Consider the following 16,897-nt stretch of genomic DNA (forward strand, 5'->3'; position numbering starts at 1 on the left):
AGGGTGAGGATAAGCCTCACCCTCCACGGATTGGGGGGTGAGGCTTATCCTCACCCCTCTTGTGAAAACGCGGTTTCCCCAAAGGGGAAACCGTCGTTTTTTTTTTCTAATGTTTATCCCCTCCGGCAAGATCGTCGGAGGGAGTTACATCTAGATGCGTATCCAAGAGTTTGCTCAAGAACACTGCCAGTGACTGTAAGGATTCAGTTTTTACTCTACTTCACTGATGAGCATTAGTGCCAAAACCATTAATGTCTTCTATAAACATCAAATATAGTAGTCCTATTGAGATTTAGAAAACAAGAACAAGATTGTGATCCTCAAATTTCCAAAACAAAACCAGCTTAATTTAAAGATGGAAGCACACTCCAACCGCAGCACTGTCGCTGTTCAGCTCGAACCTATTCCAACTGCAATCGGACTCCTGACATCATGCACACCATCCGACCACCACAGCCTTCCAAACACATAACCTTTATGAGACCCTCTCTTAGCTTTAACAGTCACAGTGAATTCCTTCTCTTCACCAACCTTCTCAAACTTCAAGCTTTGTGGTTTCACCGAAGCCACAACTCCCGGCGGTGGCCGAACATGGACTGTGTAAGTTCCAGGCTTGCCGACGTTCTTTAAAGTTCTAGAAACCGTCGTCTTTCCATTGAGATTAAGGATGGTAATTGAAGGATAATTCAGATCGATAGCCTTAGGTACATGAGCTGGACATGAGTAAGATTGCCCAGCAACTGAGAAGATGTTGCTCTTGTTATAACCAATGGCGCATAGGAAGTTGAGATAATCTCTCACACTAGTGTCATAAACCAAGCCGGGGTTCAATGCACGGTTGGGATGAAGATGGCCCGCTCCATAGTCAAATGGTGTAGCATTTGCTTCAGCTGCTTCGGTGATTGGCTTCCTGAGGTTGTTGCGAACTCTTGCTTCATAAATCATCAAAACATAATGCATAATTAGAATTGTAAGTAATATCAACGTATGGAAAACGATATAAACATGTAGTGTCAATCTACTCTTTCTGAACAAATCCTCTTAGGAATACTCACCATAGTTACCAAGGATTGCAATGAGAAGACAACCCCTAAACAGAATAGCCAGGCTAAGTAGTTAATTATTGTTCTTTCAGAGAAAAGTAGTTGGATTTTTTTGTTGCTGCTCAGGGTGCCTCCTGGTCACCCTTTCTAGTCATTATGTGTCAGTCACTATGTCTCTGTTTTTATGTATTCATGTTCTCAGTTTTGTTAGCAAAGAAAATGATTTTCTTTCTTTTGAAAGAATAAATAAAGCATATTTCACAGTTTGTAGGTATATAATGCATAACTGTTATGGAACATTACTTATGTGTTGGCAGCAGATGGATTGTTGCAATAATGAATTTTCAAGAGCAGTGTGTTGGTAGCTGAATATGTTCTAGGGGGATTGTTGACAGAACGGATTTTCAAGAACAGTAAATTAGCTTCAAGTTAACTTGGCTCTGTTGTTGTAAAACTTACTGCTGCATGAAGAGACCATAAGAGGCATCATCAGAAAGAAGTGATTCTTACCTGTAGTCATGATTGCAGATTTGATTGCAGCCGGGCTCCAGTCAGGGTGTGCATTCTTAAGGAGGCCAACAATGCCAGAAACATGTGGGCATGCCATGGATGTACCTGACATTAGATTAAACTTTGAGTGGCGGTTGTCAAAATCATACTGCGTAGGCGGTATCATTGGATTATAGGCTGCAAGTATTCTCACTCCAGGGGCAGTAATATCCGGCTTCATTAAACAAAGGAAGCAATTAAGTAGTAATACTACTAAATACAAGACAGTTTATAAAGGTGCATTCATAATCTTTTATACAGTAATGTGGCTGGATTTGCAGTTCAAACCTTGAGGATCTCTGGGTTAATAGTGTTGGGCCCTTTGGATGAGAATAATGCCATGACTGGAGAAGGAGTTGTCTGCAGCAGGGTGGTTGGAGGTGCTACATATGCCACAGGCGACCTGTATTTGTATGTCATTGATCAGTATAGACTTCCAAACCTGGTCACAGTATTTTTTTCTCATGCTAAGATGGTCGGACACAGAAATGCATCAAAAGGATACGAGCAGTTCTGCGCATTATCACATTGCATAGAACTGGTAAAATGAATCAAGAAGCCATTACTCAGCATCTTTTGGCTAGGTAATGAGCTCATTCGGGCTTATGAAATAGGTTTGTATAGCTCCGTGAAGAAACTCATATTCTTATCATGAGCAAAGCCTGCACAAGGGCTGCTCATCTTGGCTAAGCTAGAAAAGACTCGTAAAGCTGAAGACATACTCTTGATATATAGGATACATACCACATTACATTTTTCCCTTATACCACTCGCATAAGAATATAAACTTTTTCTATTTAAGCAAACCATCTATGCTTTGGGTCAAGATAATTAAGAAGTCAGCGTTCAGCATGAGCTTGTAACCGAGCATGCTTGAGTTTTATGAACTTGAACAAAGTCAAGCTTTACCCATGCATCCATGTGAATGGCAAGCTTAATCTTTCAAGACTAAGCATGTTTGGTCATGGCGAAATCTGTCCTGAATTATCACACTTCAATCTTGCTACTACCAATTGTAATGTTTCATGTGTCACCAGGAAAACCATATCATCAAGGGAAAAGCATATCAAGAGCGTACTTTGTAGAATTGATGTAGGCAAAGACCTCCTTGGAATCAATGGCATTAAGGTGAGTAACCGGAAACATGTGAGGTTCAGGTATGACATTATTGTCTGTGATCTGGTCATTGCACAGGATCATCCCAACACCTCCTGCTTCTTTGACTGTTTGGCCCTTCATGAGATTGGAATCAAATGCGCTGGTAAGGCAAGCTATGATCCTTCCCTTGCTCTTATTGGGATCAAGACTACCCATGTAACAATAGCTTCTGCAAAAATGCAAAGGAAAGAGAAAAAAAGACTGTACAAGTTAAACTGCAATGATCAGTACAACCTCCCTGTATCACACACCTCTGATTCAAAATGGATGTTCGATGTTAGTTCATTGCAAGCTTTTTGGGCTCCCTGTTTTCTGCTTCATTAATAAAATTTTGATATCTTGTTTCTTCAAAAGAAACGAAAACAAGAACATGTATGTTTATTGCAGGGAAAACTTACGCAGCTTCTGTATCTGCTTTGGCAGCTTTGACATCTGATCCTGTAACCAATGGATATAACTTCTTTGGCAGAGAACTGGAAGAAAGGCTTGACCCCTAAGTAGCAAACAACAAAAAGAAGAAAAAAAAAATCCCTTGTTATACCTCCCAATGCTTATATATCAATGACTAAATTTATTAAACCCCCAATTTTCTGCTATGGCTACTCTTACAACTTCTAGGAGTCCTAATACTAGTGCTACCAGTGGGGACTACTCCAAGATAAAGAAATATGACATAATGTATGAGCAATAATGTTTCTATCATTACTAGTGAAAACTAATACTTCATGAACTCAGTTGCGCTACATAACTTGGTTGCGTTCCTATATAGTTGAGGTCCATGAAACTGATCATGTTGGTGCTAGTAGACATTTGAATCTCATTGCTTGCTTTCAGTAGGAGTCTGAAAATGTTAATGCTTCCGCTGAGAGATATTCTGGACTCGGACTTGGAGCAAAGAAACCAGGATTAATAAGCTGATCAGGCCATGTGTATAGCAATCACATATAGATTGGACCCTGGTCTGGTTTTGGTCCTTAGAAAACAGATCTGGTTCAAACCCTGAGTCTGAGTTAGACCTGACAGATAATTTGAGTAGTGATTTTATCTAATTAGGTCAGGCCCAATTCTTACACATCCTGATCCATACGTAGATCAAGACCTGCCTAATCAAGGTCTACCGAGCCTGGATTAGGACCTGTACTGGTACCCCAAAAAACCGGATTCGAGTTTGGACCTGACTAGAACTAGCCCAAATCAGGATAGCCTGGAGTGGAATGCTTCTTGTAAAAATCATCAAAAGTTCATGAACTTGGTCGTGTTTTATACTAATAGCTCCAGAGTCATATTTACACTAATAAAACATGAAATCTATTGTTTCTACTTGATGAACTCTTGTTTTCACTTGGGAAATTTTACAAACATTGGAATTCTTACGTGCATATTTCATTTTTTGACAAGCAAGCCATATAGAAATTATTGAAAAGCAAAATCAGACTAACCTGAAAAGTCTTGTTATTACCAAGAGAAAGATGAGAAATGAACTTCCTGTCCAACGTGCTAGCTGCAACAGTCAACATCCAGGGAGCCACATTAGATACCGAGCCGGGCTTGAGGCCACTGTTCCCAGCTGAGCTGACCACTATGATCCCTCGGGTAACAGCATGGAACGAGCCGATTGCAATGCCATCGTGGAGATGGCCTGAGGGATGGCCGCCTAATGAGATGGTGATCACATCAACGCCGTCGTTGATCGCAGCATCGAAAGCTGCAATTATGTCAGCGTCGAAGCATTGGCCCAAAGAGGTTGAAGCCCAGCACACCTTGTAGGTAGCGATTCGAGCCTTGGGTGAGCCACCCTTGGCTGTTCCGTTAGCCAACCCGAAGATGCTTGCATTGTGTACAAAGCTGCCAGCAGCCGTTGACAAGGTGTGGGTTCCATGGCCAATGTGGTCTCGAGGAGAGGTGTAGCCCGTCCTGTCTGGTGCACCCACACTTTGAATGTAACCTTTTTCGTAGTACCGTGCACCGATCAGCTTTCTGGAGCCAAGCCAAAATTTTTATTATTTTAATTTTTTGTTTTATGACAAAGTTTCCTATCTCTGGGTGAGGTCACCAACACCCAAGCCCTTACAGAGCCCACCAGTGAAAGGCACCGTGTGCACCCGGTGAGAGTCCACCTTCTCCCCAGGCCAGCCGCTACCACTCGGACTCGGCCAAGCTAAAATTAATGACAATAGTATCCTTGCCTTTCAAGAATATGACATTCACTTTGCCACATTCTTCAATATAACTTACTGGAACAAGGATGTTTGTCTGCAGATAATGTTTTCCTACAACTAAGAATTGTGTGTGTCTGGCCAAAATGCTTATGATCCTTTGCTGGCACAAAGCAAACAACAAGAAAGTATCTTGTTGTTCGAGTAAGGCATATTAAGACTCAAGCAACTCGGGCCAACTTCTCATGATTTGGTCCTGGATTGAGTTTGATGCAACGGTTCTGACAGCCAGTTGTATGAATCCCATAATATTGCTACTCTTGGACCCAAGTCTAGTTTGAAAGTCCAAAAAACAAACATGAGATTTGAACCAAGATCCAATTATGATTACATCTAAAGTACTTTAAAAATAAATAATCCACTAGGCCTGTTTCGCGTGATCCTGATGCAGACAAGGGGGTTTGGTCCTGTCTAAGCTAAGTCTACTCAGATTCGAATCCAGATATGATGCCATCACCTCAAAGTCATATCTGGGTCTGGGCCCACCAGGGTGGATATAATCTATCACGTCGATAAGCCCACAAAAATGTGTTTCATTGGGTTTCAAATAATTTTTCTCTTGTTCTAATAGGCATAGATGTAAAATCCTCCCCCCATACATACACAATCAGTTTATCTAGTGAGATCATGTAGGCCCCATTTGGATGTCAGGAAGGAAAACCTCTTCCCATACATACAATTAAGGCTTTATTATTTTTTCTTTTCCTTTGATAGCATGTGGAAAGAAAGTGTTTTTTTTGACAGAGGAAGCTGGGGTTAGGCAGGCCCCTACCAGTTATACAACCATACCATTTGGGATTCGAACTTGCAACGTCACAACACACGGTGACTTGCACTAACTGCTCCTGCCAGACAAGGGGAGCACCTGTTGGCAGATAGTTGTTATGCGATTCAAACCCAAGGCAGAACAGATCATGTAAAGTGCGTGGGCACAAAAACTCGCTGCATGTGTAGCGATGTTCTGTGTTTTGTCTTTTACACAGAAAATCGCTGCAAGTGTAAGTATTTTCTTGTGTTTTACACAGAAAATTGCTGCAAGTGTTAGTATTTTCCGTGTTTTGTGCCTCAGCCCGAGGCCACTCGGTTATGACCTGTTAACGATAGAGAAAATATCGGGCACGATAATAGGATGAAAGATACTATCGAGCACATCAATTCTGATAAGATCAAATGTGAAGGTGGTAATGATAAGAACGAGCACGTCAATTGGACTCTCACAAGGAATTCTGATAAGATCAAATGTGAAGGGGGTTATGATAAGAACGAGCACGTCAATGGGACTCTCACAAGAAATTCTGCTAAGATCAAATGTGAAGCTGATAAAACCAAATGTGAAGGTGGTTATGCTAAGGACGGGCACATCAATGGGACTCTCCTAAGAAGATAGGATATTATCTAACATAAAGCCAATATGATGGAAGCCAAGCATACCCATAATATCAAGATTATCGATGATAATGATAATCTTGATAATACAGTTAGAATAGAGAGAGACCAAGAGAGTGAATGTAATAATCTTATAAAAAAGGAAGAGTCTAGTGAAAATCAACTAATTAAGAAAATTTGATAAGCCGTGTAAAACTTTAAATAGTGAAAAACTCCACAAATGATGTTGTTGAGTGGAATACCGTTGATGTAAGTGATAATTCACCAAACCACATTAAAATCGTGTGTTCATCTTTTAACTTTTATGGTAACAGAGTTTCTTGGATCCTAGTTGATTGGAGTGTTTTTCCCAATGGCGTCAATATCCATCGACTGTTCCATCAAGTTTTCATACCCCTTCAACCTGAATGTGGCGAATTTTGTCACAATCAAACTCAACCACTCCAATTTCTTATTGTGGAAGACACAATTGCTTGGACTTATTGAGAGCCAAGACATGATTGACTTTGGAGACAGAGAAACTCTCATTCCAGTTCAAACCATTGATGGTGTTCCAAATCCAGAGTTTATTACCTGGAAAAAGTTTGATAGGCTGCTGCGTGGATGGATCACATGCATCATGTCTGAGGAAGTGTTGGGTCTCATCGTTGGCCGCCAAACATCTAGTGAGGTATGAAATAATCTCATTAAGGCCTTCACTCATGTTTCGAAGAAACAAGAATTTCTGTTGATACAAAAGTTGCAATCATACCGAAAGAAAAACCTTTCAGTAAATAAATAAGTTAATGTGTTCAAAAAAATCTGTGATGAACTTGCGGCTATTAACAAACTCGTGAAAGATGAAACCATGGTATTTTGTCTCCTTAATGAGTTTGGCCATAAGCATGATGCTTTTATTACAACTATAATAAAGCCGTCCATTCCATCATATGATGATGTTGTTGGCCTACTTCAATGGCATGAAACCATGTGCACTATTCGTGAAGAAAGTGTGAACGAAAGCTCTGCTTTCTTTGTGCAGAAATTTACCACTCAGAAAAATTGATTTAACTCAAAGCAACAATTTAACTCAAAAGGATGTGGCTTTATCCAAGCTGGACAGGGTGGCAGTCGATTCAATTAGAATAAACCCAAATTTGGTTTTAATCAACCAAATGCTAAAGCCAATCAAGGAAAAGAAAATGGGGTACTATGTCAAATATGTGAAAAAATAAATCATAGTGCCCTCAACTGTTGGCACCGCTTTAATCATGCCTATCAAGCTGAAGATGTCTCGCAGGCTCTTGCCGCTATGAAACTTGCTGATAGCCAAGATCAAGAGTGGTTTCTTGATACAGGAGCCACCTTGCACATTACTGCCAATTCAGGTAATCTCGAAACTTATTCTAAGTATTATGGGTAAGAAAAAATCATGGTTGGAAATGATGTTAAATTAAATATCACTCATATTGGAGTCACGAAAATTAAGAATGGCGCCCACTCTCTTTCCTTGAAAAATGTTCTGGTCATTTCTGAGGTTAAAAATAATTTGGTATTTGTAAGTCAATTAACCTTTAATGTGCCTTGTTTATTTGAATTCTCATTTGATAGTTTTGTAATTAAGAATAAGAGGACGAGCAGACAGGTGGCGACAGGGAGTAGAGTAGAAGATTTGTATGGATTCGACAACTCAAGGAATAAGGTTGATCATCAAAAGCAAGTTTTCTTCTCTTCTCTATTTAGAAACTCAAGTTGAGAAGTCTGGCACCAACGACTTGGGCATGTACATGCACAGGTTGTTGATTTTTTGGAAAACAAACAAATTTATTTTAATAACATCAAAGTCTGCAAAAAGCACCATATATGCAAGTTGTCAAATGGGTAAAATAAATAGACTTTCTTTTCTTTCTGATGATGTTCACTGCATAGAGTTGTTTGGAAAAGTTTATTGTGACTTATGGGGACCTGCTCTTATCACTTCTCATCAAGGGTTCAAATTTTATGCAGTTTTTATTGATGAATATTCTCATTTTTTTGGATATTTTCCTTAAGATATAAATCTGAATTATGTGACAAATTCATTGAGTTTCATATGTATGTTCAAACTTAGTTTGATAAACATATAAAGATATTTTAAACCGATTAAGGGAGTGAGTTTGGAAGTAATGAACTTAGGACTTAAAGTCCCATGAGATTGTTCACTATAAAAGTTGCCTTAAAATTCCAAAATAAAATGGTATGGCTGAATGAAAACATCGATCAATCATTGAATTGGGGCTAACCATGCTTTTTCATGCTCAAATTCTAACCCGATTCTGGGTCAAAGCCTTTTTAACGACAGGATAGATCATCAACTGACTACCTACGCCAAACTTATCTATGGCAACTCCTTAAGAAAAGGTGTTTATGAAGAAACTGGATTATACAAGTTTGAGAGTCTTTGGATGCCGATGCTTTCCATACCTTTGGGACTATGCTACCAACAAATGTGATCTGAAAATATTACCATGTGTTTTTCTGGGTTACAATGATTATCACAAGGGCTACCATTGTTTCATTCCCCCCACTGAGCAGGTTTATACATCAAGACATATTATTCTTGATGAAAATATCTTCCTCTATCATAAATCTGTACTTCTCTTTTTGGCCAACCAACACGAAAGTGAGTTTACAAGTATGGATGAGTGGTCCTTTAAGACTGACCGCATACTGGTTGATACTCATGACTCACACGATCCAAGAAACGTGACATGTGACTCTACACATGTTGATCCAGCTCCTCCACGTGAACAAACTCAAACCGATTTGGTCAGTGTCACCTCTATGTATCCTCAATAGTGTGACCTCTCTACCACTGCTGCTAGCCAGCCGATTGCTAATGACGAAAGTGTTGAAGGCACCTCTGCCCCTCGAATCCACTATATGGTCTCTCGTATGTAGAATAGCATAGTAAAACCCAATCCCAAATACTTTATTGCTCTATGTGTGCCTCTAGCCTCAAGGCTTCCCTTGCTCATGATGGGTGGCATGATGCTATGCTTGAGGAAATGCGTGCTCTTCATCTCAATGACACATGGGAACTTGTGCTTAAAAAGCCTGACATGCATATCATTCAGTGCAAGTGGGTCTATAAAACCAAACTTAAAAGTGACGGCTCTGGCGAACAACTCAAAGCTTGCCTCGTTGCTAAAAGATTTGATCAAATACCGAGCGTTGACTTCCTGAAAATGTTTTCACCTGTGATCAAGCCCGCCACCATATGCATTGTTCTCACCTGGATCATCTATTACGCCATTCCTTCTACATGACTTGGGAATCTTCCTCTGTTAACCACCTGTTCTCTTCTGTGATAATATTTTGGCTCTTCAAACTACCATCAAGCCAACTTTTCATTCTCGCATGAAACATGTTGAAATCGACTATCATTTTGTTCAGAAAAAAGTTGCTCTAGGGACTCTTGTCAATCGTTATGTGCCCTCGTCAAAACAACTTGCACATCTTTTTACCAAGTTATTGTCATGCACTCCCTTGATCTTCGCATCACACTGGGTCTCTCTGCTTTGGCCACGACCAGTTTGAGAGGGATTGTTAACGATAGAGAAAATATCGGGCACGATAATAGGATGAGAGATACTATTGAGCATGTCAATTATGATAAGATCAAATGTGAAGGCCATGGTTATGATAAGAACGAGCACGTTAATGAGACTCTCACAAGGAATTCTGCTGATAAGACCAAATGTGAAGGTGGTTATGCAAAGACTGGGCATATCAATGGGACTCTCATAAGAAGATACAATATTATCAAACGTAAAGCCAATATGATGGAAGCCAAGCATACCGATAATATCAAGATTATCGATGATAATGATAATCTTGATAATACGGCTATAATAGATAGAGACCAAAAGAGTGAATGTAATAATCTTATAAAAAAAGTTAGAGTCCAGTGAAAAACGACTAAGAAAAGTAAACTTTAAATAGTGGAAAAATCCACAAATGATGTTGTTGAGTGGAGCACCGTGGATGTAGGTGATAATTCACCGAACCCCGTTAAAAAGTCTGTTCCCAAATTCAAGTTAATAGATTGAGGCAGGCAAAGTGCTCAACATAAATCTATATAAATGAAATCTGTATCATATCATAGTGACTGGTGGGAGGCTTCTCATTTACAACATGGACTTCTATTTAAACATGAGAGAGTAGCATCAAACCTGTTGCATTTAACGCCATTTACATCAGTGCTATTTTGGCAGACTCCTTTCCACTTTGCTGGGACAGGCCCCAAGCCTTCATCGTTAAAGCTCTTTGATTCAGGCCAAACACCTGATCATAGCACCATCAAAAGACAGCAGAAAGTAAGAGAACTTCTGGTATTTGTATGCCAGAAAATTTTGCTAATTACCAAGAGAAGTATATATATAATGAGCAGACTACAAGTTTAGCTTTCATATATTATTCTCCAACAAGGCCCCTAGGATTTTCAACATACTCTGTTATAAAAAACGAAGTGCCGAAAGCTTCCACCATTTGTGAAATATTTTTTTAAGAAATACAACACACTCTTTGTACGCAGGTGCAGATAGACCCCAAAAGGCACCAAGCCTCAACTCCCAAACAACGTGATAGAAAAATAAGAGAAAATAGTTTTTCCCCACCAAGAATGATCTCAGGGGTATTGTTTTTTTGGGCAATCAAAATGAACCTTATGATTAGTGGTATGTATAAAATTATTAAATTCTTTGGATCCTAATGGGAACCAGAGGAAGGTTTGGGTGTGTGTTTATGTACATCTAAACCAGTCTCCTTTTGGTTTCGTACTCAAACCTTATGCATCTACCCGATTAACTAGTTGGACCTGGCTATATAAGACCTTCATCCTGTGTGGGCGGCGGGTCCAGACCTGAATCCAACATTCAGATGTTAGTATCCTGTTCAAATCCGGTCGTGAACTGCAGGCAAAACCACACCTGGGTTCCATAAGCATTAACACATACTACCTAGACTGGACGGGAACCAACAAAATGAGAGTTTTTATGTTTTTTGTATATTAAAAAATTGAGGATCTTCATCGGGTCACCTGGGTTCTGGTATGAAATTTCTTAAACCAGACCCAACTCTAAATGATAATCGGAACCTTTGGATCTGACCCGAATAGTTAATTAATCGACCCTCTTTAAATAGAAGAAGCCAAAAAAGTGTTACAAAGACTCTGCAAGTGTAGTTCAATTCATTCAAAGTGTAGTTCAATTCATTCAAAGAGGATACGTGACTTTTGTAGTTTGATACTACAGGAAGTTTAGGGTAAAATTACAAAACTATTTTGGAGAAAGTATAGGATTCATATCAAGTAGGAAACCGACTCCACGCTCCTCCAACAATGGGGTCATGGTCATGCCCGACGTGTTGACACTAGTACTAGCTAGCAACAGTATGCCAAAACCCTGCGTTATTGCATGTATTTTGGTAAGAACCGACCCATTTATACCAACAAACTAGAGAACCGATATGAACTAAGTCAATCATGACTAGGGGTGTCAGTGGGTCAGATCTGGTTTGGACCCAGGTGAGTCTGGACCCAGATCTGTTTTGAGGTTTGGGTACGGGGTCCAGACCCAGATCCTATCAGGTCTCAATAAGAAAAACCATACCTGGACCCTATAAGGATTACATGAACCAGAACCAGTCCATACCCGGTAAAATGATAGTTTTTTTTTTATCTTATCATATTGCAAAATCAAGGATCCTAATTGAAACCCAGGTCGGACCTGGGTCTGGTATGAAATATCACAACCATCTACTTATACTAAACTTGACCCATTGTATACTACTGGGTTTCTAATGGGACCTCCTTTTTTTTATCACCAAACCCTGACCATATAGGGTCTGGTACTGATCAGGTCTGGGTCAAACCCGACCTGATGACAACCCTGATTATGTCTTATACTACCCAAAACAGGAAAAATATCAAAAACAAAAAATATGAGAAAGATTTCAAACAAGCACAGCCAATTTGGATTAAATATTGAGGAAATTAAAATGTTTTACCGCTGTCAATATGTCCAATAATCACATCTTCACCATAATTGGCTTTCTCCCATAGTGAATTTGGTACAGCCTGGCCTTCATGCTCCAGACCCAAAAACTCCCATGAATGGGTCGTGTGAAGATTGTACCCTCGGTTGGGGAATATAGACATAACCCCAGGGTGCTCTACAAATCAAGAGACACCGCCAAACAATATGTTTGATTTAGCACAAGGAATGCAACCAATGGAAAATGAAGAAGAGATGAAGGCAGATCCTTACTTGATAATTCTGAGGCTTCATCCTCCTCAAGGTTGGCAGCAAACCCATTGATATGATTCGTGTAAGAGTAAAATATTGATTCCTCTGCCTTCACCTTACTATATGGATCAGAAAAGGAACAAAGAGATTGAAACCAATATCTCAAAGATTGGTCTAGGTATTTCTTGGCGTGGAAAAATCTTGCAATAAATTTAAAAATGCATTAATCTGCTGAAAATACCGGCATATAAAATTTTAAAATGAGTAATGCGCTCCTTAGGCCCCCTTTTCTCGTTAAGTCTCACTAGGCCCTTTAAAAAATCATAGCTTTTAGTATTTTTTTTTTTCATCTAACACCATAGATGTGATCTATAGGTTTTGCTTAGTGGGAACCTGCTTTTGGATCGGCGAAATCTGACCTGTATATAGGTTTTTTCAGTGATCTAAAAATCAATGGCTATAATAATAAAAATATATTTTTTCATTGAAAAAACATAATCCAAGAGCCAATTCCTACTAAATCGAGGATGATAAACACATCTAACGGTTCGGATCCATCATAAATCACTTCAAACTATGGGGCCTAATATGTTCAGTTCTCTTGAAAAATATATGCAAACATTTATTTATTTTTTGAAATTAAATTTCCAATATCGTGTGTGTCAAGGTACTTTTAAAACAGGTGATACTTTGACAATTCTGCAGCTTATTGAGGACTATATTGGATTTTGGTATTGATGTGATTGCTGAGAATATCGCAATACAATCCCCATATTTTGAAAATATCACCGGGCATTTGTGACTGACTATAAACGCGAAGTATATGTTTTTGCTTTTCTTTTTTTTTATTTGCCATTCTTACCCTCCTAAAACAGAACCAAGAAGTTCATGATATGAACTGGTGACACTCTCTTGAGTCGTTGCTGCTGCTGTTGCGTGAGAAGAATGCCCCCCCAAGTACACTACATATGACTGTCATCATCATTATAAGAAAGACCCATTAGGTATAAATGCTTTTGCATAAAGATGTCATCTTTTTATGCAGCGACTCTGCATGTTATGCTTAGCGTGCAGCTCTACTGCTGATGACCATCTATCTCAACATTTTTAGAGATGCACATCACACCCATCTCGAGAAATGCCAAGATGGGTGGCTGTCAAGCAGATCATTCCTTACCCATCATGCAGCGCTGCTGCATATAATGTGAATTACACATAAACACACAGAGAGAGAGAGAGAGAGAGAGAGAGTACTTTCTTTGCTGCAAAGACTGGTGTAACAACCAAACAGAAGAAAGAGAGGGTAAAACCGAGTGAAAGCCTAAAATTCATCCTCATCTTTTTCATCTCCCTCCGGTCTATGGATTTTCTTTTGGGTGAGCCAATGACTGCCTCCTGTATTATAACATCTTGAGGCCTCACCGAGTAGATAACGAGACAGGAAATGCTTTTAATGACAGTTTTTTTTGTTTTGGAAAGACGAAGTGCCAATGAGGTAACGATTTTTTGAATCTGGAAATTTCCCGTTAAAAAGGTTCGAGTTAAATGACATGAATGATTCCCTTATTTGCAAGAGTGTAGCTGCTGGATTTTTCGGTGCTTTATTTTGCAGCCTAACCTTCCAAAGGGGAGAGAGAGAGAGATTCTATAAATGGTTCAGGGATTGGATGGTAATTTTCATTGGTGCAAAGCAAACTCAAATAGGATCCACTCATCCCTATCTTCGTATTCTACATTGGGATTTCACTTATGCAAGTTGTTTTGATCAAATAGGACTCACATGTGATGTATGTCATTCATTCAATAAAGATCAATATTTAAATCACTTGAATCCGACTAGTGTGCAAGAATTCTGAGTGAAATCAACGGTTGATAAAATACAAAATGTTGTGATTTAAAAACACAATTTTCAAATGAAAAAAATATGATCCAGACAAAAACACAATTTTCAAATGAAAAAATAATATGATCCAAGGGTCGATTCTAATTAAATCAATTATGCTGAATCCATCTGTAAGGTCAGATTTGATTAAAAAAACTTGCATCATAAGATTTGAAAGGGGTATGAAGATAGGAGATGATATAGGGGACGAGTGAAACCAGACTCGAGCAAACTTGCATACAACTTAGAGAAGCTATCTTGGTTTTAAGCCACTAGGCATCTGAGTGTAAAGATCACGTGCAATCACATTGCACACCAAAAGTGTGCCGCTGCACCTGGCTGCCCTTTATCTCATTGTTGGGCCCAAAGTCTGACAGGGTGTACTCAGAGATGGAGGGTAGCCAGGTGCAGCGGCACACTTCTGGTGTGTAATGTGATTGCACCAGATCCGGCCTTTCACCTGAGGAAGAAATGTCTCATAACCCGGAGGTGGTCACTATATAAGGAAGTAGGGCTTTGAAACAAGCTGAGTCGCCCGTGGCTCGGTTCATATTTGGCACGTAAGCTTGTTCGAACTTGTAAAATAGGCGCTGCGAGCAATAGGTACTTGGCTTGGCTCGACTCTTGTAAGCACATTAGGTAGTAAGAAATATATTTCAAATATATTTTACATGTACTTTTTTATAATCCTATTTCTTCCAGCTTTAAAACAGTGTGCTTTCTCTATAAACAATAAACAAGCTAGATCGAAACTCAGCTTGTTTAACTCAATTCGGTTTGACTCGTCATAAGAATGAGTCAAGCTTGAAGACTCATTCAGCTTGTTTACTAGCATGAGAGAGAGAGAGAGAGAGAGACAGAAAGAGAGAGAGAGAGATGCTTGTAACTTGATTACCAATAAAGGCATGTCAACGATATCTTCTTTCAGTAAAAAATGGAAATTAAAATCCAGAGCAGATTCAGCCTATGCTTAGACGGCTGGTTTTGGAAACTCTTGATTCGGGAATAAGAGGTTTTGGGGAGAGCAGATCAGATCCAAGGTACCTTGGATACAGTCCATCATCAAAATGAATGGCACCCAAAAATCATAAAAAGCTTCTTATTTTAAACAAATTTCAACAGTCCATTGTTCACCTACTGATGTTGATTAATCTAGCACGGAAGTGAACCTCATCCAAAAATTTTGCAAGACCCTTCTAGGTGGAGATCACCCTTAAATTTTGACAGCCTTTGGGTGCCGTTCATCTTAAAGATGAACGGCATCCAAGGTACCTTGGATGGTTTTCTGTCCAAGGACCTGATCCGCTTTGGATGTTCTTGCAACAACTGATCTTTAGTGTGCTGGTGGTTTTGACTTTGGCTGGTTTATTACCTATACGGGTAGATAGCAGTTACTTCCTGCTTTGATTTGCTTGATTTGCCGAGGGTGACATTTTCTCTCTTGTGCTTCTCCGTTCTTTTAATTTTTTTAGTGTAATCCTCTACTGTTACAAAATAAACCTAAGCAGGTTATATGCCCCCCCCCCCAAGACGCATCGTTTGCTACCGTGTGTATTCGGGGTCCGAATGAGCGTCACGTATATAAGCACGTGGGGCTTGTATCTCTGTGTGTGTCGGCATCACTTAGCATCAGAGTTTGGTGTGGTTGCAAAGACTTAAGTATCTTTTCCCACCATTCTCACCATGGAACGACGGTTCAAGAAAAGGACAAAAATATCCTCCATCTAGAAAAGTGAAATGACGGTTCGAGATCCTCCATATAGAAAAGTGAAACGCCGGTTCGGAAATGATGTTAACTCTTCAAAGTCCAAACATTTCATTTTCACCCTAAGCAGTAAACTTTTGCACCATCTGCTGTAACAGGAGCTCCCTTTGTCGTCGTCTGCTTACATCGGACACTCCTTTGTCGTCGTTTGCTTCCACTAGAGAACCCTTTGCCGTCGTCTGCTACCGTCGAAGTACCCTTTGCCATCGTCTGCTGCCTCCGGAGCAACCTTTGCCTTCGTCTGCTGCCGTTGAAGCACCCTTTGCCATCGTTTGCTGTCGTCGGAGCATCCTTTGTCGTCGTCTGCACAGTGGCAACATCATTGCCACCATCGGCTGCGTCTACCTTCTGGGTGTTTCTCCTCCACTATCGAATTACCAAAAATTATTTTGGTGAGTTTCGTATAGGGTTTTGTTATGCAAACAAATCGATTTGTAAATTTGAATGCTAAATCTTATAATTGGTTTTACTATTCATGCTAAATAACACCTATTTTCATACAGAAACAAATCAATTTGTACCTATTTACCTTCTGGGCATCGAAAAATAGTTAGCATGATTTGTTCTTATGAAGCAGCAATGATTTATACGTTTGAAGCAGTAACAAATTAATGAAATTACCATGATTTGTA

The 16,897-nt window shown here is 39.6% G+C and overlaps 1 protein-coding gene across 1 annotated transcript; it reads right to left on the reverse strand.

Moving 5' to 3' along the window:
- Positions 1 to 390: 390 nt before the first annotated feature.
- LOC149848835 (subtilisin-like protease SBT5.3) lies at positions 391 to 16,534 on the reverse strand. Its single transcript, XM_090005316.1, has 12 exons — positions 16,463 to 16,534; positions 13,481 to 13,590; positions 12,640 to 12,737; positions 12,380 to 12,544; positions 10,546 to 10,657; positions 4,190 to 4,727; positions 3,149 to 3,243; positions 3,002 to 3,062; positions 2,671 to 2,951; positions 1,881 to 1,995; positions 1,554 to 1,767; positions 391 to 932 (listed from the first exon to the last, which is right to left on the reverse strand). The coding sequence occupies exons 1-12, from the start codon at positions 16,532 to 16,534 to the stop codon at positions 391 to 393; spliced, it is 2,403 nt and encodes an 800-aa protein (XP_089861442.1).
- Positions 16,535 to 16,897: the final 363 nt, after the last annotated feature.

This window comes from Nuphar pumila, chromosome 1 (assembly GCF_984573655.1).
Source record: "Nuphar pumila chromosome 1, dmNupPumi1.hap1.1, whole genome shotgun sequence".
NCBI lineage: Eukaryota > Viridiplantae > Streptophyta > Magnoliopsida > Nymphaeales > Nymphaeaceae > Nuphar > Nuphar pumila.

Coding starts and splice junctions, on each gene's coding strand:
- LOC149848835 (XM_090005316.1), bottom strand. CDS start 16,534: ATGGCAAAGGGTGCTTCAACGGCAGCAGACGAAGGCAAAGGTTGCTCC. Junction 10,658..12,379: donor TATTGGACATATTGACAGCG/GTAAAACATTTT, acceptor TGCTATGATCAG/GTGTTTGGCCTGAATCAAAG. Junction 2,952..3,001: donor ACATCCATTTTGAATCAGAG/GTGTGTGATACA, acceptor TAACTTGTACAG/TCTTTTTTTCTCTTTCCTTT.